Source organism: Scyliorhinus torazame, chromosome 18, assembly GCF_047496885.1.
Source record: "Scyliorhinus torazame isolate Kashiwa2021f chromosome 18, sScyTor2.1, whole genome shotgun sequence".
Classification (NCBI taxonomy): domain Eukaryota; kingdom Metazoa; phylum Chordata; class Chondrichthyes; order Carcharhiniformes; family Scyliorhinidae; genus Scyliorhinus; species Scyliorhinus torazame.
Window position 1 is genome coordinate 120,593,087 of NC_092724.1, and position 22,499 is coordinate 120,615,585.

Consider the following 22,499-nt stretch of genomic DNA (forward strand, 5'->3'; position numbering starts at 1 on the left):
AAGGATGCGGGGGGGGGGGATCTTATAGAAACATATAAAAGTATGAAGGGAATAGATAGGATAGATGCGGGCAGGTTGTTTTCACTGGCGGGTGAAAGCAGAACTAGGGGGCATAGCCTCAAAATAAGGGGAAGTAGATTTAGGACTGAGTGTAGGAGGAACTTCTTCACCCAAAGGGTTGTGAATCTATGGAATTCCTTGCCCAGTGAAGCAGTAGAGGCTCCTTCATTAAATGTTTTTAAGATAAAGATAGATAATTTTTTTAAGAATAAAGGGATTAAGGGTTATGGTGTTCGGGCCGGAAAGTGGAGCTGAGTCCACAGAAGATCATCCATGGCCACATTGATTGGTGGAGCAGGCTCGAGGGGCCAGCTGGCCTACTCCTGCTCCTAGTTCTTCTGTTCTTATTATGTTCAGTGCAATTCTGTCCTTCGGCCACCAGATAGAGCTAGGTACATCAGTGAACTTCTGGGGCGTGATTCTGTGGGAATCGGCGGGGCGGGCAACTCCGGCGCGAAGGAGTGGCGTGAACCACTCTGGCATCGGGCCTTCCAAAGGTGCGGAGTCCGCACCTTCAGGGGCTAGGCTGGAGCCGGAGTGGTTTGTGCCATGCCAGCTGGCGTGGAAGGGGTTTGGCGCCACGCCAACCGGCGCCGAAGGGCCTCCACCGGCCGGCGCGATTTGGCGCATGTGCGGGAGTGCCAGCGTGTGCTGGCGTCAGCCCAGCACATGCGCAGGGGGGTTCTCCGGCCATGGCGGACCATTGCACCAACCGGCGCGGAGGGATAGTGCCCCCACGGCACAGGCCTGCCCGCGGATCGGTGGGCTCCGAACGTGGGCCAGGCCACCATGGGCGCACCCCCTGGGGCCAGATCCCCCCGCGACCCCCCCCCCCCCCGAGGACGCCGCGGAGCCAGGTCCCGCCGGTAAGTACCTGTTGTAACATACGCCGGCGGAAACGGCCGAAAACGGACGGCCACTCGGCCCATCGCGGGCCGGAGAATCGCCGGGGGGGGGCTCCAGCCAGTGGGCGCCGGCTGCCGCGCCGCGATTCCCGCCCCTGCCAAATCCCCGGCGCCGGAGAGGGCAGGATTCACACCGCAGGTCATTACCTCCCCATCATTTTCATAGACAAGTTGATGTGGCATAAGGGTGTTTGGATTAGTAAGGGTTCATGTGGGTCTGGGGAAAGGGCAGCACGGTAGCATTGTGGATAGCACAATTGCTTCACAGCTCCAAGGTCCCAGGTTCGATTCCGGCTTGGGTCACTGTCTGTGCGGAGTCTGCACGTTCTCCCCGTGTCTGTGTGGGTTTCCTGCGGGTGCTCCAGTTTCCTCCCACAGTCCAAAGATGTGCAGGTTAGGTGGATTGGCCATGATAAATTGCCCTTTGCGTTGGGTGGGGTTACTGGGTTATGGGGATAGGGTGGAGGTGTGGACCTTGGGTAGGGTGCTCTTTCCAAGAGGCGGTGCAGACTCGATGGGCCGAATGGCCTCCTTCTGCACTGTAAATTCTATGATCTATGAAACAATACCGTCCATATTATAATGTAGAGAGTCACATGATGGTAGATTGTGTGTAAAGAGAGTCTGAGAGAAGTGGGCATAAAGATAATAGTTAGTTAGGGCTAAACTTTGGAGTCTGTTAACAGTTTATATTTAACCCGACAAACCTACAGACCTCTTAGTGAGACACCTTACAACAGTCGAAACCTTGATTTGTAATGTTTCAAAGCGATACTATGCATGGGAAAATGTGGCAAAGCTGTGATAATAGAAAGTGTGACAACAAATGTGCAACATTACAAAACATTCAATTGATTGTGATGTAGTTTGTCGTATTTATTTCAACTAAAATATCAACAAAGAATTGGGAGATGCTTTGTTCCTCGATCACTCACTGTATACAGTGAGGACCCACCTCACAGACTGATACCAAGAGTAGAGCTAAAGGCAGGTGGGTCCTATTACTCTGCGAAAAATCCAGACTTGGAAATGATCAAAACCAAACCTTCACCTAGATTTAAACCAAGCCTGCCATATCAAGCTACCTCGAAGCCACTTCAAGAGCATGTTTGGTATTGGCATCATAGAACCATACAGAGGTAAGTAGTCAGAGCCAGGGCAACAGTGCAGATGGTTAAAATTGGCTCTGTTGCTCCTGAGCTAGGCAAGGGCAGGGTTAAGGCAGGCTTTTGGTCAGTGACCATTGCTAGAAGTTGTCGGCAACAGGTGAGGTTCACAGAATCCCTGCTGTGCAGAAGGAGGCCGTTCGGCCCATCGAGTCTGCACCGACTCTCCGAAGAGCACTCTACCTAGACCCACTCCTCCGCTCCATCCCTGAAACCCTGCGCGGTGATCATGGCCAATTCACCAGACCCGCACATATTTGGTCACTAAGGGACAATTTATCATGCCCAATCCACCTAACCTGCACACCTTTGGACTGTGGGAGGACACCGGAGCACCCGGAGGAAACCCATGCAGACATGGGGAGAGTCCACACACAAGAGAGTCACCCAAGGCCGGAATTGAACCCAGGTCCATGGCGCTGTGAAGCAGCAGTGCTAACCACTTTATGATTAAATTGAAACACTATTCTCCCTTACATTCCCTTCTCCCTTCATTCCCTCACCTTGCTGGTCAACTAGATGACTAGATCTTGCCCCTCATCTCATCTTATGAAAACTGGTCCATTCCTTGCTGGTGCACATGGACCAGTATCCCAGTGGCACTTAACCCCCTCCAAGACAAGAAGTGGGAGGAAACTATTGATAAATAAAACACGAGAAGGTTCCCTTTGAGTGATATGAAAAATATGTTTTTATTGATAGACTTGCAGCAAGTAAAGTGCAGAAGAGTTGCTCAGCAATTCACACTTACTGGAGATGAGAATGTCAGCTTGGCAGCAGTAATTATTCCCGAGACATCCTTTTTATGGCCCGTAATCTCTGTTGGGCTACGTTAAGAGTGACCTGCACTAAGATTCTACTAACCTTTTATATACAATGGCTTCAGCATGAAGATAAAATATTACAGCAACCCCTCGCAGCAAGAGACACACCGTGAGATGATAACCACTCTGCTTCTCCATGGTCCTTCTCTCACCAATGAGGGTTTCTTTTTAAAACGATAAACTGTTAACTTTCAAAATTGTATTGTTATTGCAGAGGAGAGGGTGCACAGTGTCTGGTAGTGAGCTCATTAGTACCCAACTCTATTTGTTCCCAATTAAGGGGCAATTTAGCATGGCCAATCCACCGATTCTGCACATCTTTGGGTTGTGCGGGGTGAGACCCACGCAGACATGGGGAGAATGTGCAAACTCCACACAGACAGTGACCTGGGGCTGGGATCGAACCCGGGTCCTCGGCGCCATGAGGCAGCAGTGCTAACCACTGCACCACTGTGCTGCCCTAGCTAGTGAGCTCATTAAAGGCTCCGTGTGCTCATGAATTTGGCTTATGGCTACCTGGATGTCCTTTCTCCAGCGTGCCTCTGAGCTACGTAAGAGAGTAAGCAATATTAAGAGATAACTGGGACAGGCTTAAAATCCATAGCATCCCTAAAGCGCAGAAGGAGGCCATTTGGGCCATTTAGTCTGCACTAACCCTCCAATAGAGCACCCTTCCTAGGCTCAAACCCCCGCCCTATCTAAATTCTATGATAATCTATGATTAATCAGAGACAAAGGTTCTGCACAACATCGTGTTCTATGTTCTATCCCCGTAACACCGTGCATTGATTATGGGCAACCCACCAAAGCTGCACATAATTGGACACTTAAGGGCAATTTAGCGTGGCCAACCCACCAAACCTGCACATCTTTGGACTGTGGGAGGAAACCGGAGCACCCAGAGGAAACCCACGCAGACACTCGGAGAATGTGCAAACTCCACACAGTCACCCAAGGTCGGCATCAAACCCGGTCCCTGGCACTGCGAGGCAGTGGTGCTAACCATTCTGCCACTGTGCCACCCATTATATTACAATGCAGATTTTGACATCTCAACTGAAGGATTTGTATGAAATAAAATTGGAGGCAGTGAATTGGTGTTCAGTGTTGCCTTGTCGCATTTTTCTTCATCCCTGGGATGTGAGCATCATGGCAAAGCAAACATGCATCACCCTCCCTAATTGCCCTTTAAAGATGGTGCTGAGACACCTTTGAACTGCTGCAGTCCATGTGGCACAGGCACATCTTGAGTGCTGTTAGGAAAGGAGCTCCAGGATTTTGATCCAACGACCGTGATAGAACGGTGAGAAAGTTCCAAGGCAGCATGCTGTGTGTTTTGGAGAGGAATTTGCAGATGGTGCATGTGTCTGCTGTCCTTGTTCTTCCAGTTGGTGGTCAGTGTGGGCTTGGGAGGTCTGCTGTATGTTTTGGGTGGCACACTTTGCCTTTCACTTTGAAGACACAGAAACAACTTAGGGCCTTCCTCTATTTTACTGTTATCCTGCAATGATTCTTTTTTCTTTGAGTTCATGTAAATTTGCCTAGGTGCAGGGTCTATCAGTCTGAAGTCCAATGGACAATGGGGAAATGTGAAATGGGGTATCTGAGATCCATAAATGGGACATTTTGGAGAGTTTGCTGATGAGACAACTGATGTAATTAATGGTGAATGTAATAGGCTGGACTGAGTACATTCTCCTGTTAATCCTGCAGAGTAAGGTGTATAAATCTCCTCTTGTTGGTCTGAAGTCATAAATTGCTTTCAATGTTTTGATTTAGAATTAGTCCACAATGAGGCAACAACTCTTTCTAAATCTCCCAAAACACAATTTCCAAACAGGACACATCATCCAATAGGCGCCGGAATGTGGCGACTAGGGTTTTTTCACAGTAACATCATTGCAGTGTTAATGTTAGCCTACTTGTGATAATAAGGGTTATTTATTTTTAATAAGAAATATGAAGAGGGAATGTTGATTGTGCTCCAAAGGATGCTTTACTAGAGGCCAAAGTCTCTAGGAGGCTTGTTTAGCACACTTGGGCTAAATAGCTGGCTTTTGAAGCAGACCAAGGCAGGCCAGCAGCACGGTTCAATTCCTGTACCAGCCTTCCCGAACAGGTGCCGTAATGTGGTGACTAGGGGCTTTCACAGTAACTTCATTTGAAGCCTACTTGTGACAATAAGCGATTTTCATTTCATTTCATTTCTAGGTTGGACATTGAGACTGTACATTGCTGAGGAACGCAGTGAGGACCTAACCCAGAGTGCTCACTCTCATGGATTTCCTTCTCTGAAGTAAATGCAGAGTGAGCTCACGACTTGTGATATGCTTATGGGTGCACTAAATGAACTGATGAATTTAATTCATTAAGTTATAAACCTGCAGATAGATACATTACGATTGTCCAGTCAGGGTATGGGGACTTCAGGTTGTTCAAAGGTGTTGAGTACAATGTTCTGTTAACTCCCAAGTGTCTGGCACACACTCATTGATCTCTCTGAAGGGGAGAGACCAAACCGTTCTTGCTATGCTGGAATAACAAAACCTTTTAGCACAATGCTGGGAATCTGTTGAGGGCTTCCACCCCTTTTGTCACTAGTGTTACAGAGGGTTTGGAATCAGCCGTGCAAACCAGACAGACGTTAGGCTGGACGCTTTGAGAACTCCACAGCTGGTCGCCTGGAATACACACATTTTGACCAGACTTGATTTTGACTTGCGGTGAGGTTTTGATCAGATCGTGCCCTGCAATGCATTATTGCACTAATCTCCAATTACCCACCAAGCTACCTAATCAGTGTGTCACTCCATAAAGAAGAATGTTAAACAAGTACAATGATGGACTTTGTGATCATCAGGACAAGGACGTTCATACTGAGCAATGGATCCCAGTGCTAGGATCGAGGTATGACCCCATCTGGTCTTAATGCAGAGTAAAACGTTTCCATTTCCAACACTGGCTAGTCTCCCTGGGACTATCTGAGTGACATTGCCAACTAAAGGCAGTTTTGTGCAGTTGGTCTATCTTGTATGGATTCATTCTTGACAGGATAGGTGCATAAATGCTTCAACCAGAGTGTACCCCACTTTGGGGGTAAATATAATGTTGCAGTGTTGCTGGTGCATTAGTGCAGGCAACTCAAAAGCCCTTGCTTCCTTACCCATGATATTTAGTACCTTTGTAAATATCATGGACACAGACTGAATCTAATCTCAGTTGTGGGTGCCAGCTAACAAGAGATTATGGTGTCGATAATCATATGCAACTCGAGACATGGGAATGGAATGAGAGGGGAAGTTAGGCATATCGATCTCACCTCAGACAGTAATTTGCAGAATAATTTGGAAGAACAGGCACTGGGAACAGACTATTCAACAGAGTTTCAAGAGGCAGTTGAATGCATTTATCAGATGAAATTTTGGAATTAGAACCATTGGGCCCAATGCACATGCCTTTCCCAAACAAATGCTTCAGTGGAGGAGTAGGGGGTAGCATGAACTGGCACAGAGAGGGATGAGGGAGGGGAAGCAGGAAGAGTCTCCAACAGAGTATCTAATCCCAAGAAATGACCTATATGAGTACATAAATACATATGTGAATATATATATATATCAATACATTAATCTTGACAAAGCCTGTTTACATCTACTTGAAGAGATGCTTCTAGTTTGAAGCATGTTCGCCCCTTTTTTGTTTAAACTACTCGATTTCCTTTTGCTGTTTCTAAGCGCTGAGATTTTTTGAGTGCACACACTTGGACTGTGAAGAGGTATCGCCGCGCTGAAGCTGCATTCCATTGCGCGCTCTTCAAAGCTATGAGGAATTTGTAGCTGATTCACGATTGCCGTGGAGAGTGACTGAGAAATTCCTCCTGTGTGCGCGGGGAAGTGGCTGTGAGGAGTCAGCAGGTGGCATTGTCAAACGAGGAGTCAGTCTCCAGGACAGACGTTCCCATCACCTGCTGGAAAAACACAGCTGGTCAGAGAGCCAAAGCCTGGAGGAAGAACGCTCAATTACCTTGCCTTAGTGACCCCTTTAGACACATAAAGGAACAGCAGTAGGCCATTCAGCCCCTCGAGCCTGACCCACCATTCAATTAGATCATGGGTGTCTTTGTGACTTAAACAAGTTTAATCACCTTAGCTCCACCTCAATGTCCTGACCCAACAGAAATGTATTGATCTCTGTCTTGATTGCCCCACTTGCCCCCCTCAGCATCTATAGCCTCTGGAGGAGAGAGTTCCAAATTTCCGCAAAGATATGCTTCCTGATTTCATTCCCGAATAGTCCACCTCTTTTGTTAAGATTATGACCCTTTGTTCTGGACTGCACCCACAAGAGAAAATAATGGAAATGGAAATGCAGAATTACAAATACAACGGCAGGTGGCTCAGTATTTCCCTCCTATCACCATGAAATCTCGAGCTGCTTGTAATAAGCACTCCAAGAAAAAAGACTTGCAGTTATATAACTCCTTTCATGACCGCCAGATGCCCCATTGTGCCTTTTAGAGCCAAGTGAGTACTTTTGAAATGCAATTATTGTTGTAATCTAGGAAATGCAGCAGCTAACTTGGGCACAGCAAGCCCCCACAAACAGTGATGTGATATTAATTGCGGGATAAATATTAATCAGGCCACTAGGGATAACTCCCCTGTTCTTTGAAATAGAGCCATGGGATCTTTCACATCCGCCAGATAGAGCCTCAATTTAATGTCTCACCTGAAAAACTCCCTCAATATTGCGCTGGAGTGATAGATTGTTGTCCTGGAATGGGGCCTGAACTCTCAACCCTCTGATTCAGAGGCAAGAGTGCTACCAATTGAGCCACGGCTGACACACAAGAGGACATTACTTCCCTCTGATGTCACACCTGCACTTTCCAAGCATGGAAACACCATTGGGTGTTGATCCCAGCCGGGCCTCTGACTAACTGTCCAACTCCAGTTACAGTATCCGTTCCACCACCCACCTGAGATCAAGTAACTCGCAATCAATGTGGAGTCGATTCCGAACCTTCCCGAATAGCTCAGTTACAAAGCATCCATTCTATTGGTGTGGAGCCAGTCTCTCACGTACCTGCTCAGAGTGTGTTCTTTCTGTTGCGTTTTGCGCGTCTTGGGCAAGTTCTGAAGGCAGAGGTTTCCCGGATCTGCTGACCACGATATTGGCTTGGGGAAGCACACACTCCATCCGGGCGATTCCTGCTGGTGTCCATCCATCTATACGTAGGATACAGGGAGCAGCAAATCATTATCCATAACTTGTTCTCTTATAAAATGACAGTGGACTAAGAAAAGATGATAAAAGTATGAGCCTTGTATGCCATGGGAAGATCATAGTGTATGAATGAAGATATAGTTTGGGGGTAATCGATCACATTAAGGTACAGATCTATAGTTGTCAGCACATATAACGAAACATGTCTATATGAAATAAAAGAACATAAAGTTGGAGAAATTACAGGACAAAAGAAGGCCATTCACCCATAATGCCTCTGTACATACTAGCTCTTCCACTGGAACACTTTCTTGCCACATTTCCCTGTCCTTTTAAATGGGGATATATTGCCTGCCTCTAAGGTGTCCTTTGAGTGAAACATTCCCTTAAGAGGACATTCAGTTAAGAGGCAATCACATCACTATGTAGGTCAGGAGTCACATGTAGGCCAGACTGGGTGAGGACGGCAGATTTCCTTCCCTGAAGGACACCAGTGAACTAGATGTTTTTTTGGTCATCAGACTTTTAATTCCAGATTTTTATTGAATTCTAATTTCACCATCGACCATGGTGGGATTCGAACCCAGGACCCCAGAGCTTTACCTGGGTCTCTGGATTACTAGTCCAGTGATAATACCACTATACCACCGCCTCCCCTTCTGGCCAATTCATTGGCCACCAGCCAACCAATTGAACCGAGTCCAATCCCATCTCTCCGGTGTCACAAATTCTGAGTTCTGTTGCTCGAAGCTGGCAGAGTGTTTTCTTTTAAAACTTTTGAATCCCCATTTCTCCTGCTCGACTGAAAGACATATGTCCATTAAGCATCCATGGATCACAATGATAACAGCAAAAAAGGGGAATAAGGGAATCAACGGGAAGGACCCTTACAGCCCTCAAAATTAAGTGTTCTCACTCAAAATGCATCTGTCACGTAGCTTCCCATTCCTTTGATCTTTCTGTGTCCCCTTGCAGGTTCCTATATCTTACTTGCATTTTGCTAAGCTTTGTACTTTGGTTTCATTAGGAAACCTCGGTATCAATCCTCTTGCGCATATGTTCAAGTTTTTTAATATAAAAAGAAACAATGCACCATCACCCACATCTTACAACCTCAAGAACTTTATGACCCTTTGCTTACAGTGCCCAGGTCTTTTTATATCCTGGTCACTATAGTTTCTGTAATATAGGACCTTAGGAAATAGGAGCAGGAGTAGGCTATTCAGCCCAGTCTCCTCAACCCTTCCTCAAAGGAAAATCTCACCATTCCTGCAATCAGTCTGGTGAACCTCCATTGCGGTCCTTTTACAGCAAGTATTTCCTTCCTTAGGCAAGGGGAACAAAATGCTCGACAGTACTCAGATGCAGTCTAACCAAGACCCTGTACAATTGGAGAAAGATATCTTTACCCCATGTACTCAAACCTTCTTGCAATAAAGACCAACATACCATTTGCCTTCTTAGTTGCTTATCTCACCTGCTTTTTGGTTTGATTGACTCACGAACAAGGACACCAACACATTGGACATCAACACTTCCCAATCTCTAGCCATTTAGGAATACTCTGCACCTCTGTTCCTCCTACCGAAGTGGATAGTTCAGACTTATCCACATTATATTCCAGTTGTCATTGCTCATCACTAAGCCTGTCCATATCCCCCTGAAGCCTCTTTTCGGCGGGAGCAGTGGCCAGGGGTCTGTCGGGAAGGTAAGTAGCTGGGAGAAATTTAACTCTTCGTGGGTTGGTAAGTATTGTGATTGGTAAGTAAAATCCTTCTTCCTTTCATTATTCATTATTTGATATCATATTTGTAATCAGTTAAGGTGAAGTGTAAAAATGGCAGGAGATCCCAGACCCGTGTTATGCTCCTCGTGCTCAATGTGGGAGTTCAGGGACGCGGCCGATGCCCCTGACTCCTTCATGTGTGGGAAGTGTGTCCAGCTGCAGCTCCTGTTAGAACGCATGATGGCTCTGGAGCTGCGGATGGACTCACTTTGGAGCCTCCGCGATGCTGAGGAGGTCGTGGATAGCACGTTCAGTGAGTTGGTCACACCGCAGATTAGGATTGGTGAGGGAGACAGGGAATGGGTGACCAAAAGGTAGAGAAAGAGCAGGAAGGCAGTGCAGGTGTCCCCTGCGGTCATCTCCCTCCAAAACAGGTATACCATTTTGGATACTGTTGGGGGAGATGACTCACCAGGGGAAGGCAGTAGTAGCCAGGCTCATGGCACCGTGGCTGGCTCTGCTGCACAGAAGGGCGGGAAAAAGACTGGCAGGGCTATAGTTATAGGGGATTCAATCGTAAGGGGAGTAGACAGGCGTTTCTGTGGTCGAAAACGAGACTCCCGAATGGTATGATGCCTCCCGGGTGCACTGGTCAGGGATGTCTCAGATCGGCTGCAGGACATTCTTAAGGGGGAGGGTGAACAGCCAGTTGTCGTGGTGCATATAGGCACCAACGATACAGGTAGAAAAACGGGATGAGGTCCTACAATCAGAATTTAGGGAGTTAGGAGATAAGTTTTAAAAAGTAGGACCTCAAAGGTAGTAATCTTAGGATTGCTGCCAGTGCCACGAGACAGTCAGAGTAGAAATTCAAGAATAGTCAGAATGAATACGTGGCTTGAGAGATGGTGCAGGAGGGAGGAATTCAGATTTTTGGGACATTGGAACCGGTTCTGGGGGCAGTGGGCCCATTACAAATCGGATGGTCTACATCTGGGCAGGACTGGAACCAATGTCCTAGGGGGTGCTTTTGCTAACACTGTTGGGGAGGTTTTAAACTAATGTGGCAGGGGGATGGGAACCAGATTAGGAAGTTAGAGGTCAGTAAAGAAGCAGCAACTAAAGCCAGTAAGGTACTAGATAATAAACTCAATGTGACTAAGGGGAAGAGTAGACAGGGAAGAGATGAAGAACGCAAAGGGACAGGTGGTCTGAGGTGCATTTGTTTCAATGCGAGAAGTGTAGCAGGGAAGGCAGATGAACTTAGGGCTTGGATTAGTACCTGGGAATATGATGTTATTGGTATTGTGGAGACTTGGTTGAGGGAAGGGCAAGACTGGCAACTAAATATCCCAGGGTATAGATGCTTCAGGAGGGATAGAGAGGGAGGTAAAAGGGATGGAGGAGTTGCATTACTGGTCAGAGATGATATCACAGCTATGATTAAGGAGGGCACGATGGAGGATTCGAGCACTGAGGCAATATGGGTAGAGCTAAGAAATAGGAAGGGTGCACTAACATTGTTGGGACTTTACTACAGGCCTCCCAAAAGCGAGCGTGAAGTTGAGTTACAAATATGTAGACAGATTATAGAAAAAAGTAGGAACAATAGGGTGGTCGTGATGGGAGATTTTAACTTCCCCAACATTGAATGGGACTCATGTAGCGTTGGAAGCGTAGATGGAGCAAAATTTGTAAGGACCATCCAGGAGAGTTTTTTTAGAGCAGTATGTAAATAGTCCAACTCGGGAAGGGGCCATACTGGATCTGGTATTGGGGAATGATCCCGGCCAGGTGGTTAAAGTTTCAGTCGGTGATTACTTTGGGAATAGCGATCACAATTCCGTAAGTTTTAGAATACTCATGGACAAAGACGAGAGTGGTCCTAAAGAAAGAGTGCTAAATTGGGGAAAGGCCAAGTATAACAAAATTCGGCAGGAGCTAGGGAATGTGGATTGGGAGCAGCTGTTTAAGGGTAAATCCACATTTGAAATGTGGGAGTCTTTTAAGGAAAGGTTGATTAGAGTTCAGGACAGACATGTCCCTGTGAAAATGAGGGATAGAAATGGCAAGATTAGGGAACCATGGATGACGGGTGGAATTGAGAGACTAGCTAAGATGAAAAAGGAAGCATACATACGATCTAGGCGACTTAAATCTGATGAAGCTTTGGAGGAATATCGGGAAAGTAGGACAAATCTCAAACGCGCAATAAAGAGGGCTAAAAGGGGTCGTGAAATATGTTTGGCTAACAGGGTTAAGGAAAATTCCAAAGCCTTTTATTCGTATATAAGGAGCAAGAGGGTAACTAGAGAAAGGATTGTCCCACTCAAAGACAAAAGAGGGAATTTATGCGTGGAATCAGAGGAAATGGGTGAGATTCTTAATGAGTACTTTGCATCGGTATTCACCAAGGAGAGGGACATGACGGATGTTGAGGCTAAGGATGGATGTTTAAATACTCTAGGTCAAGTCGGCATAAGGAAGCGGGAAGTTTTGGGTATTCTAAAAGGCATTAAGGTGGACAGGTCCCCAGGTCCGGATGGGATCTATCCCAGGTTACTGAGGGAAGCGAGGGAAGAAATAGCTGGGGCCTTAACCGATATCTTTGCAGCATCCTTGAGCACGGGTGAGGTCCCGGAGGACTGGAGAATTGCTAATGTTGTCCCTTTGTTTAAGAAGGGTAGCAGGGATAATCCAGGGAATTATAGACCTGTGAGCTTGACGTCAGTGGTAGGCAAACTGTTGGAGAAGATACTGAGGGATAGGATCTATTCACATTTGGAAGAAAATAGACTTATCAGTGATAGGCAGCATGGTTTTGTGCAGGGAAGGTCATGTCTTACAAACCTAATAGAATTCTTTGAGGAAGTGACAATGTTAATTGATGAGGGAAGGGCTGTAGATGTCATATACATGGACTTCAGTAAGGCGTTTGATAAAGTTTCACATGGCAGGTTGATGGAAAAAGTGAAGTTGTATGGGGTTCAGGGTGTACTAGCTAGACGGATAAAGAACTGGCTGGGCAACAGGAGACAGAGAGTAGTGGTGGAAGGGAGTGTCTCAAAATGGAGAAAGGTGACTAGTGGTGTTCCACAGGGATCCGTGCTCGGACCACTGTTGTTTGTGATATACATAAATGATCTGCACTAAGGTATAGGTGGTCTGATTAGCAAGTTTGCAGATGATACTAAAATTGGTGGAGTTGCATTTAGCGAGGAGGACTGTCAGAGAATACAGCAAACTATAAATAGATTGGAGAGTTGGGCAGAGAAATGGCAGATGGAGTTCAATCCAGGCAAATGCGAGGTGATACATTTTGGAAGATCTAATTCAAGAGCGGACTATACGGCCAATGGAAGAGTCCTGGGGAAAATTGATGTACAGAGAGATCTGGGAGTTCAGGTCCATTGTACCCTGAAGGTGGCAACGCAGGTCGATAGAGTGGTCAAGAAGGCATACAGCATGCTTGCCTTCATCGGCAGGTCCTGTTACAGTTGTATAGGACTTTGGTTAGGCCACATTTGGAATACTGCGTGCAGTTCTGGTCGCCACATTACCAGAAGGATGTGGATGCTTTAGAGAGGGTGCAGAGGAGGTTCACCAGGATGTTGCCTGGTATGGAGGGTGCTAGCTATGAAGAAAGATTGAGTAGATTAGGATTGTTTTCGTTGGAAAGACGGAGGTTGAGGGGGGACCAGATTGAGGTCTACAAAATTATGAGAGGTATGGACAGGGTGGATAGCAACTAGCTTTTTCCAAGTGTGGGGGTGTCAATTACAAGGGGTCACGATTTCAAGGTGAGAGGGGGAAAGTTTAAGGGAGATGTGCGTGGAAAGTTTTTTACGCAGAGGGTGGTGGGTGCCTGGAACGCTTTGCCAGCGGAGGTGGTAGAGGCGGGCACAATAGCATCATTTAAGATGCATCTAGACAGATATATGAACGGGCGGGGAACAGAGGGAAGTAGATCCTTGGAAAATAGGTGACAGGTTTAGATAAAGGATCTGGATCGGTGCAGGCTGGGAGGGCCCAAGGGTCTGTTCCTGTGCTGTAATTGTCTTTGTTCTTCTTTGTTCCTCACAACTCACATCCCCACCTAGTTCTGTGTCATCTACAAACTTGAAAGTACCACATTTTTTCCCCAATTCAAATCGTTGACGTGGATTGTGAACAACTAGAGCCCAAGTACTGATCCTTCCTGCACCCCACTAGTCACAGCCAGCCAACCTTATAATGGCCCATTTAGTCCTGCTCTCTGTTTTCTGCCCGTTAACCAATCCTCAATGCATGCCAGTATATTATCTCCAATCCCATGTTCTCTAATTTTGTTTACTAACCTGCGTGGGACCTTATTGAAAGCTTTCTGAAAACCACAATTATACCACATCCACTGGTTCCCCCTTATCTATGCCATGAGTAACATTTAAAAAATAACTCCAACAAGTTTGGCAAACAAGATTTCCTTTTCAGCGTCCATGTTGACTCTGACGCATCAGATCATTATTTTCTAAGTGTCCAGTTATCACATCCTTTATAATCGATTCTCGCATTTTTCCTACTACTGACACCAGGCTAAAAGGTTTGTAGTTCCTCGTGCCTTCATGTTTAGATTTATCCTTTCTGAGGCACCTTATCCGATGCCTTCTGAATGAAGTACTGTTGTGATAACAGTTGCTGTGTAGGTAAACACAGCACTCAATGTGCACAATAAGATTCCACAAATCGCACAAGAAAATGATCAATGGGTTTGTCAATAATGTTGATCAAAAGATAAACATTGGACAGTAAATCCTATGATCTTCTTCAAAATAGCACCCAAGAGGACGGTGGTTCTTTGATTTAGGATCGCATCTGTCAGGTAACACGTCCAGCAGTGCAGCACTTCCTCAGCACTTCACTGGAGTGTCAGTTTAGAATATGTGCTCAAATTCTAGAGTGGAACTTGAAACCTTGACCTTCTGACTCAGAGTTGTGTGTGCTACCAACTGAGCAAAGTCTGCATTTCAAATGTCAAAGACATTGTCAGGTCAGCCTTGTTTTTCCAAAGTGTTGAGTGGAGCTAGGTTCTGTTCATCCCACTGAAATGAATTAATTTGAAACGTTCTCTTTCACACCTCTTTTTCTTTCGTTTCAATATAAACGTATTAAGTCAATTTTCCAACTTTTACATTCCTTGGCTTGCTCTACTATACTCACTCAAATCTCTACAGTGCAGGAGGAGGCCATTCGGCCCATCGAGCCAGCACGCACCCTCCGAAAGAGCACCCCACCCCACTCCTCTGCCCGATCCCCGGAAACCCGCAACCCCACCTAACGTTTGGTCACTAAGGGGCAATTTAGAGTGGCCAATCCAACTAATCTTCACATTTTGGACTGTGGGAGAAAACCGGAGCACCCGGTGGAAACCCACACAGACACAGGGAGAACGTGCAAACTCCTGACACTCACCCAAGGCTGGAATTGAACCAGGCTCCTGGCGCTGTGAGGCAACAGTGCTAACCAACGTGCCACCGTGCCACCCCCAATGATGCATCCTTTCTATCAGTTATGCAAAATGTCTCAGGCCTTCCCACCAATGGAATGTTCCAGTCCTGCTGAAGGCAACACTCAGCAGTGCTTTCCCCAATGGCAAGATGGATGAGCCGCACAAAACGGTGTAGACATCGGCAGCACCGCAAGGTCATGCCGGCGGTCAATGGCGGGGGGCAGATGAGGGTGCGGGGGGACGACGACATAAATACATTTCAAGAACCTCTTTCCATTTTAAGCGCTAACATTTCTCTCAATTTTGCCTTAGTGAAATCATCATATTCCATAATCACAAAGGTACATGAAGGTAATTAATATGAGCGGGACGCGGAGGTGATGTATTGGCAAAGCAAGACTCTCTGCAATGAAGTAGCTGACTGGAGGAGTGGCAATCGCCAGAGAGATGTGGGAGTCGGCAGAGTGGAGAGGGGATGTGGTCAAGTCTTGTCAACTCAAGAATGATTGTAGCTTTTATCATTCCAATATTGAGCTGAAGCCCATTGGATCGAAAATTGGAACTGTGACCACTTAGAGGCTTGCAGACTGGTTTACTTTGTTTTTACAATTTGAGGTTTGTGGTAGTATGCATTAGGGGTCATGTGGGACTGTGAAGCTGTGATGTCATTGGCTGACAGATCCCGGGTCCTGGTTGGCTGTTGATCTCTAGCTCCGCCCTGAAGGCGGAGTATAAGAACCAGGAGTTCTCCCCCGCAGGCCAGTCTGTTGCTGAACTGCGGGGAACAAGTCACGCTTAATAAAGCCTCATCGACTTCATCTCTATTCGTCTCTCGTGAGTCTTTGTGCGCTACAATTTATTAAGCGTGCTTAAAGGACTATGGAGCTCAGGATCATCCCGGAATGCCTGAGGATCAGCCCCCACGCAGTGAACTCAGCAGCAGTTTTTAAACACTGGCAGACTTGTTTTGAAGCATACCTCCGAACGGCCCCCGGCCGGGTCACAGAAGACCAGAAACTACAGGTCCTGCACTCGAGGGTAAGCCCGGAAATTTTCCCTCTCATAGAAGACGCAGAGGATTTCCAGACGGCGTTCGCAGCACTAAAGAGCATCTATGTTCGCCCAGTGAACCAGATCTACGCACGCTACCAACTCGCAACGAGACGGCAAAGTCCCGGAGAATCGCTAGACGAATTCTACGCCGTGCTGCTAATTTTGGGACGGGCCTGCAGCTGCCCGCCGGTAAACGCGATTGAACACACGGACATGTTAATTCGCGATGCGTTCGTGGCTGGTATGAACTCTCCCCAAATCCGCCAAAGACTTTTAGAAAAAGAGTCGCTAGGACTCTCAGAGGCACAGGCCCTTGCGGCCGCGCGAAACGCCCGCGCGGACGGCCCCGACCGCGCGGCAGCCCCTTGGGCTCCGTGGACCCCCGTCGCGACATACCCCCCCCCACCCCACAGGCTTGCGCGGTTCAGACGCCAAGTCGTCCCGGGGGAGCCCGCTGCTATTTCTGCGGCCAGGCGAAACACCCCCGGCAGCGCTGCCCGGCCCGCGCAGCGATTTGCAAGAGCTGCGGGAAAAAGGGCCATTTCGCGGCTGTGTGCCGGTCCCGGGAGGTCGCCGCTGTCCCCGGAGAAGAAGGAATCCTGCGCGTTTCTAACGCTCCCCAACCCCCCCCCCCCCCCCCCCCCCAGCGCCCCATGTACGACCCGCAGGCACAGCCTTTTTGGGTCCCGGCCACCGCTGTCCCCGGAGAACAAGGAGTCCTGCGCGTTTCAAACGCTCCCCAACCCCCCCAGCGCCCCATGTGCGACCCGCATGCGGCGCCATTTTGGGTCCCGGCCACCACGAGGGGAGGAGGGGCGCCACCATCTTGGAACCCCCCAGCCCTGTGCGACGCATGGGGGCGGCCATTTTGTCCACCCCCGCCGCCATCTTGTGACCCCCCAGCCATGTGCGATGCATGGGGGCGGCCATTTTGTTCACCCCCGCCGCCATCATGGACGGCAACAATAGACCCCAGCATCGACGGCTCCACGGGGTTCGAGGAAGACGCTGAAGCACTACGACCATGTCTGGCCTCAATGACGCTGGACCAAGCACGGCCCCGGACGCTCCAGACGACGACAACAACGGTGCTGATCAACGGGCACGAGACACCATGCCTGGTCGACTCCGGGAGCACAGAAAGCTTCATCCACCCCGACACGGTAAGACGCTGTTTTTTGACCATCCGTCCCAGTGCGCAAAAGATTTCCCTAGCTGCAGGATCCCACTCCGTACAGATCAAAGGCTTCTGCATAGTGACCCTAACGGTGCAAGGGAGGGAGTTTAAAAACTACAGGCTCTACGTCCTTCCCCAACTCTGCGCGCCCACATTACTGGGATTAGACTTCCAGTGCAATCTGCAGAGCCTAACTTTCAAATTCGGCGGCCCAATACCCCCACTCACTATCTGCGGCCTCGCAACCCTCAAGGTTGAGCCCCCATCCTTGTTTGCAAACCTCACCCCGGATTGCAAACCCGTCGCCACTAGGAGCAGACGGTACAGCGCCCAGGACCGGACCTTCATTCGGTCCGAAGTCCAGCGGCTACTGAAGGAAGGCATAATCCAGGCCAGCAATAGTCCCTGGAGAGCACAGGTGGTAGTAGTAAAGACAGGGGAGAAGCAAAGGATGGTCATAGACTATAGCCAGACCATCAACAGGTACACACAGCTAGATGCGTACCCTCTCCCCCGCATATCCGACATGGTCAATCGGATTGCCCAATATAAGGTCTTCTCCACCGTGGACCTCAAGTCCGCCTACCATCAGCTCCCCATCCGCCCAAGTGACCGCAAGTACACAGCCTTCGAGGCAGACGGGCGATTATACCACTTCCTAAGGGTCCCATTTGGCGTCACAAATGGGGTCTCGGTCTTCCAACGAGAGATGAACCAAATGGTTGATCAACACGGGTTGCAGGCCACGTTCCCGTATCTCGACAATGTAACCATCTGCGGCCACGATCAGCAGGACCACGACGCCAACCTCCAAAAATTCCTCCAGACCGCTAAAGGCTTGAACCTCACATACAACGAGGACAAGTGCGTTTTTAGCACAAACCGGCTAGCCATCTTGGGATATGTAGTGCGCAATGGGATAATATGCCCCGACCCCGAACGTATGCGCCCCCTCATGGAATTTCCCCTCCCTCACTGCTCAAAAGCCCTAAAACGCTGCCTGGGGTTCTTTTCATATTACGCCCAGTGGGTTCCCCAGTACGCAGACAAGGCACACCCCCTAATACAGACCACGACCTTTCCTCTGTCGACAGAGGCTTGCCAGGCCTTCAGCCGCATCAAAGCGGATATCGCAAAGGCCACGATGCGCACCATCGACGAGTCCCTCCCCTTCCAGGTCGAGAGCGACGCCTCCGATGTAGCTCTAGCGGCCACCCTTAACCAAGTGGGCAGACCCGTGGCCTTTTTCTCCCGAACCCTCCACGCCTCAGAAATCCGCCACTCCTCAGTGGAAAAGGAAGCCCAAGCCATAGTGGAAGCTGTGCGACATTGGAGGCATTACCTGGCCGGCAGGAGATACACTCTCCTCACTGACCAACGGTCAGTAGCTTTCATGTTCGATAATGCACAGCGGGGCAAAATTAAAAATGACAAGATATTAAGGTGGAGGATCGAGCTCTCCACCTTCAACTATGAGATCTTGTACCGTCCCGGAAAGCTGAACGAGCCGTCCGATGCCCTATCCCGCGGCACATGTGCCAACGCACAAATTAACCGTCTCCAAACCCTCCATGAGGACCTCTGCCACCCGGGGGTCACTCGGTTCTACCATTTTATAAAGTCCCGCAACCTCCCCTACTCCGTGGAGGAGGTCCGTACAGTCACAAGGAACTGCCACATCTGCGCAGAGTGCAAACTGCATTTTTTCAGGCCGGATAGTGCGCACCTGATCAAGGCCTCCCGTCCCTTTGAACGCCTCAGTCTGGATTTCAAAGGGCCCCTCCCCTCCACCGACCGCAACACATACTTCCTGAACGTGGTGGACGAGTACTCCCGTTTCCTCTTCGCCATCCCATGCCCTGACATGACAGCGGCCACAGTCATTAAAGCCCTTAACACCATATTCACACTGTTCGGTTGCCCCGCATACGTCCATAGCGACAGGGGGTCCTCCTTCATGAGTGACGAGCTGCGCCAGTTCCTGCTCAGCAAGGGTATAGCCTCGAGCAGGACGACCAGTTACAACCCCCGGTGGAACGGGCAAGTAGAGAGGGAGAACGGCACGGTCTGGAAGACCGTCCTACTGGCCCTACGGTCCAGGGATCTCCCAGTTTCACGGTGGCAGGAGGTCCTCCCGGACGCCCTCCACTCCATCCGGTCGCTACTGTGTACCACCACTAACCAAACGCCTCATGAGCGCCTCCTTGTCTTCCCCAGGAAGTCCTCCTCTGGAACGTCGCTGCCGACCTGGCTGGCGGCCCCAGGTCCCATCTTGCTCCGGAAACATGTGCGGGCGCAAAAGTCGGACCCGTTGGTCGAGAGGGTTCACCTCCTCCACGCGAACCCGCAGTACGCCTACGTGGAGTACCCAGACGGCCGACAGGACACGGTCTCCCTGCGAGATCTGGTGCCCGCCGGCAACACGCACACCCCCTCGACACAAATCACCCCCTCCCTGCCACCGGCGCACCCCGCGACAGCCCCCTTCCCAGGAGGATCGGTACTCCTCCCAGGTCTGACCAGAAGTGAAGCTGAAGCAGAAACCGTAAAGCTCCCGGAGACGACAACACTGGAAGAAGCACCACCACCACCGGGGCTGAGGCGATCGACAAGGACGACCTGACCGCCCGACCGACTTGTGGCATCGGTGTAACACTAGAATGTTGTGGACTTTAACGAGAATTATTTTCCCTTTTCCCTCTTACGAATACTGTAAATAGTTCAAAACAAAAAACCCTGTACATAGCCCAGTGTAGGGCACTGTGATGACATGCAAAAGTTTTTCCTCCCAGGACCAGCCTTGTAAACCCCTACCACCATGCGAAGCACCACCCCGCCGGGTTCATTTTTAACAAGGGGTGAATGTGGTAGTATGCATTAGGGGTCATGTGGGACTGTGAAGCCGTGATGTCATTGGCTGACAGATCCCGGGTCCTGGTTGGCTGTTGATCTCTAGCTCCGCCCTGAAGGCGGAGTATAAGAACCAGGAGTTCTCCCCCGCAGGCCAGTCTGTTGCTGAACTGCGGGGAACAAGTCACGCTTAATAAAGCCTCATCGACTTCATCTCTATTCATCTCTCGTGAGTCTTTGTGCGCTACAAGGTTTAACTAGGGGAATGCATTAATGTGAGGGACCACAGGTGAGAAGGCGTGGAGAATCTGAGACTTTGAGAGTCCCAAAGCCTGGATGATAAGGTGGTATTATTGTAGGGATTTTGATGATCAGATTAACTATAGGGTGGTTGATAAAGCTTCTCAGAGAAAGCAGGCATCAAGGGTAAACAATAATTACCATCTGGTCGCCTTCGATCCTGTATGGTGGAAATAAGTGTATGGCGCAAACATGTAAAATATAAAATATCTGGGGCAGGATTCTCCGAGCCCGCGCCGAGTCAGAGAATCGCTGGGGGAAGCGCCACGCCGCTCCGACGAGGGCAGCCGATTCTCCGGTGACCGGCGATTCTCCGCGCTCATTGGGGCGAGTTTCCGCCGAGTCTATCCGGCGGCGTTCGCGTGTGATCCCGTCCGGTGGGACCTCGGCGTTCTGGCTGCGGGGGGAGCCAACTTCGGGGGGGGGGGCCTCCACGGTGGCCAGGCCCGCGATCGGCGGCGCGGTCATTCCGGGTGGTGCCTATGTTCCTCTGCGCCGGGCCTCTGTAGGGCTCCGCCATGTCTCCCGTGGGCCGGCGCAGAGACGGCCGCGGCACACATGCGCAGACCCGCGCCGGCCGCGTAGGGCCAGCTTTCGGCGCAGGAGCAGCGCACAGCACTTCGGCACTGTGCTAGCCCCCAAGGAAGGGGTGTACGACTGGGCCTGGGGGCCCGTTGGTGTCGGCGTCGCTCGCGCCGGTTTTGACGCTGGTGTTAATACTTGACCGGGATTTCACTGGTTACTGACTCAAAGAACAGTTCTATGTTAAATAAAGAGATTTGTGATTTGGAGCTGGACTCAGTAAATACTGTACCTTCGTACTGCAGCAAGTGAGCAGGTGCACTGCCAGGGATTGTTGGAGAGAGTCATGTTCCTCATTTTGGTCAGGATGAGGTTTGAAGGCAGAGTCTCCAATTTGTTGTCATCCAAATGGAGGGCTGAGAGTGCGCTGACACCATTGAACGCTCCATCTGAAAACTAAGCACAATGGTTTAGCTGGATCAAGTTTAACTCCGCCGCTTTGTCTAAAATGTGCGTCTTGTGTGATATAGTTTCAAAGTCAACAAAGCAACACAATAGTTTAAAATCTCAAATTGCTGCTGTCTACAGAAAAATTACAATCTGCCTACTCCACTCACTTTTGCAAGCCTTCAGTTTAAACATTAATATCAATGATTACCAGATTTATGGAATGATTAATGCTCAAGTGGTGAGGAATTGGTCAGACGGTATTGTAGTGTTTGAAGGTGAAAATATAGCATTGGGAATGGCATTAGTGTTGCATGGTGTATGATTCAACATGGGTGAGTACTCATGGAAGACCTAAGCTGAGGCACTGGCTGATGAAGATCTACCCACTGCATACTCTAAATCATATGTGGGGGAGGGGGAGGGTTGGGGTGGTGGTTGTGTGGGTGACCAACAGTTGGTTGAAGGTCCAACCAGTGCTTTGCCTGGTGACAGTCTCAGATTGGGCAACACTTGACAGATGGAATATAATGTATGAAAATGTAAGTTATGCACTTTGGTAGGAAAAATAAAGGAGCTGAATATTATTTAAATGGAGAAAGACTGAAGAAAACTGTACCACAGAGGCATTCAGGAGTCCTCATGCATAAAAAGCTAGCATGCAGGTTCAGCAGGGTTTCGGGACGGCAAATGGAATGTTCGCCTTTATTTCAAAGGGAATGGAGTATAAAAATAGGGAAGACTTGCTAAAACTATACAAG

The 22,499-nt window shown here is 49.0% G+C and overlaps 2 protein-coding genes across 5 annotated transcripts in view; one reads left to right on the plus strand and one right to left on the minus strand.

The window, feature by feature from the left end:
- acsf2 (acyl-CoA synthetase family member 2) overlaps positions 1 to 22,499 on the plus strand; it is a 273,790-nt gene that overhangs the window by 138,950 nt on the left and 112,341 nt on the right. The gene's annotated exons all lie outside the window — the stretch shown is intronic.
- Positions 1 to 22,499, minus strand: part of chad (chondroadherin) — a 57,714-nt gene that overhangs the window by 4,033 nt on the left and 31,182 nt on the right. The window contains exons 2-4 of one of the 3 annotated variants that reach the window (XM_072483253.1): positions 21,584 to 21,747; positions 8,038 to 8,180; positions 2,799 to 6,916 (exon numbers count right to left, since the gene is read on the minus strand). In XM_072483253.1, the coding sequence (XP_072339354.1) occupies positions 8,042 to 8,180; positions 21,584 to 21,747 (303 nt within the window). In that variant the 3' untranslated portion in view covers positions 2,799 to 6,916; positions 8,038 to 8,041. Of the gene's footprint in view, positions 1 to 2,798; positions 6,920 to 8,037; positions 8,181 to 21,583; positions 21,748 to 22,499 lie in introns of those variants that run through there. The other 2 variants (XM_072483254.1, XM_072483255.1) reach the window with 2 other exon arrangements.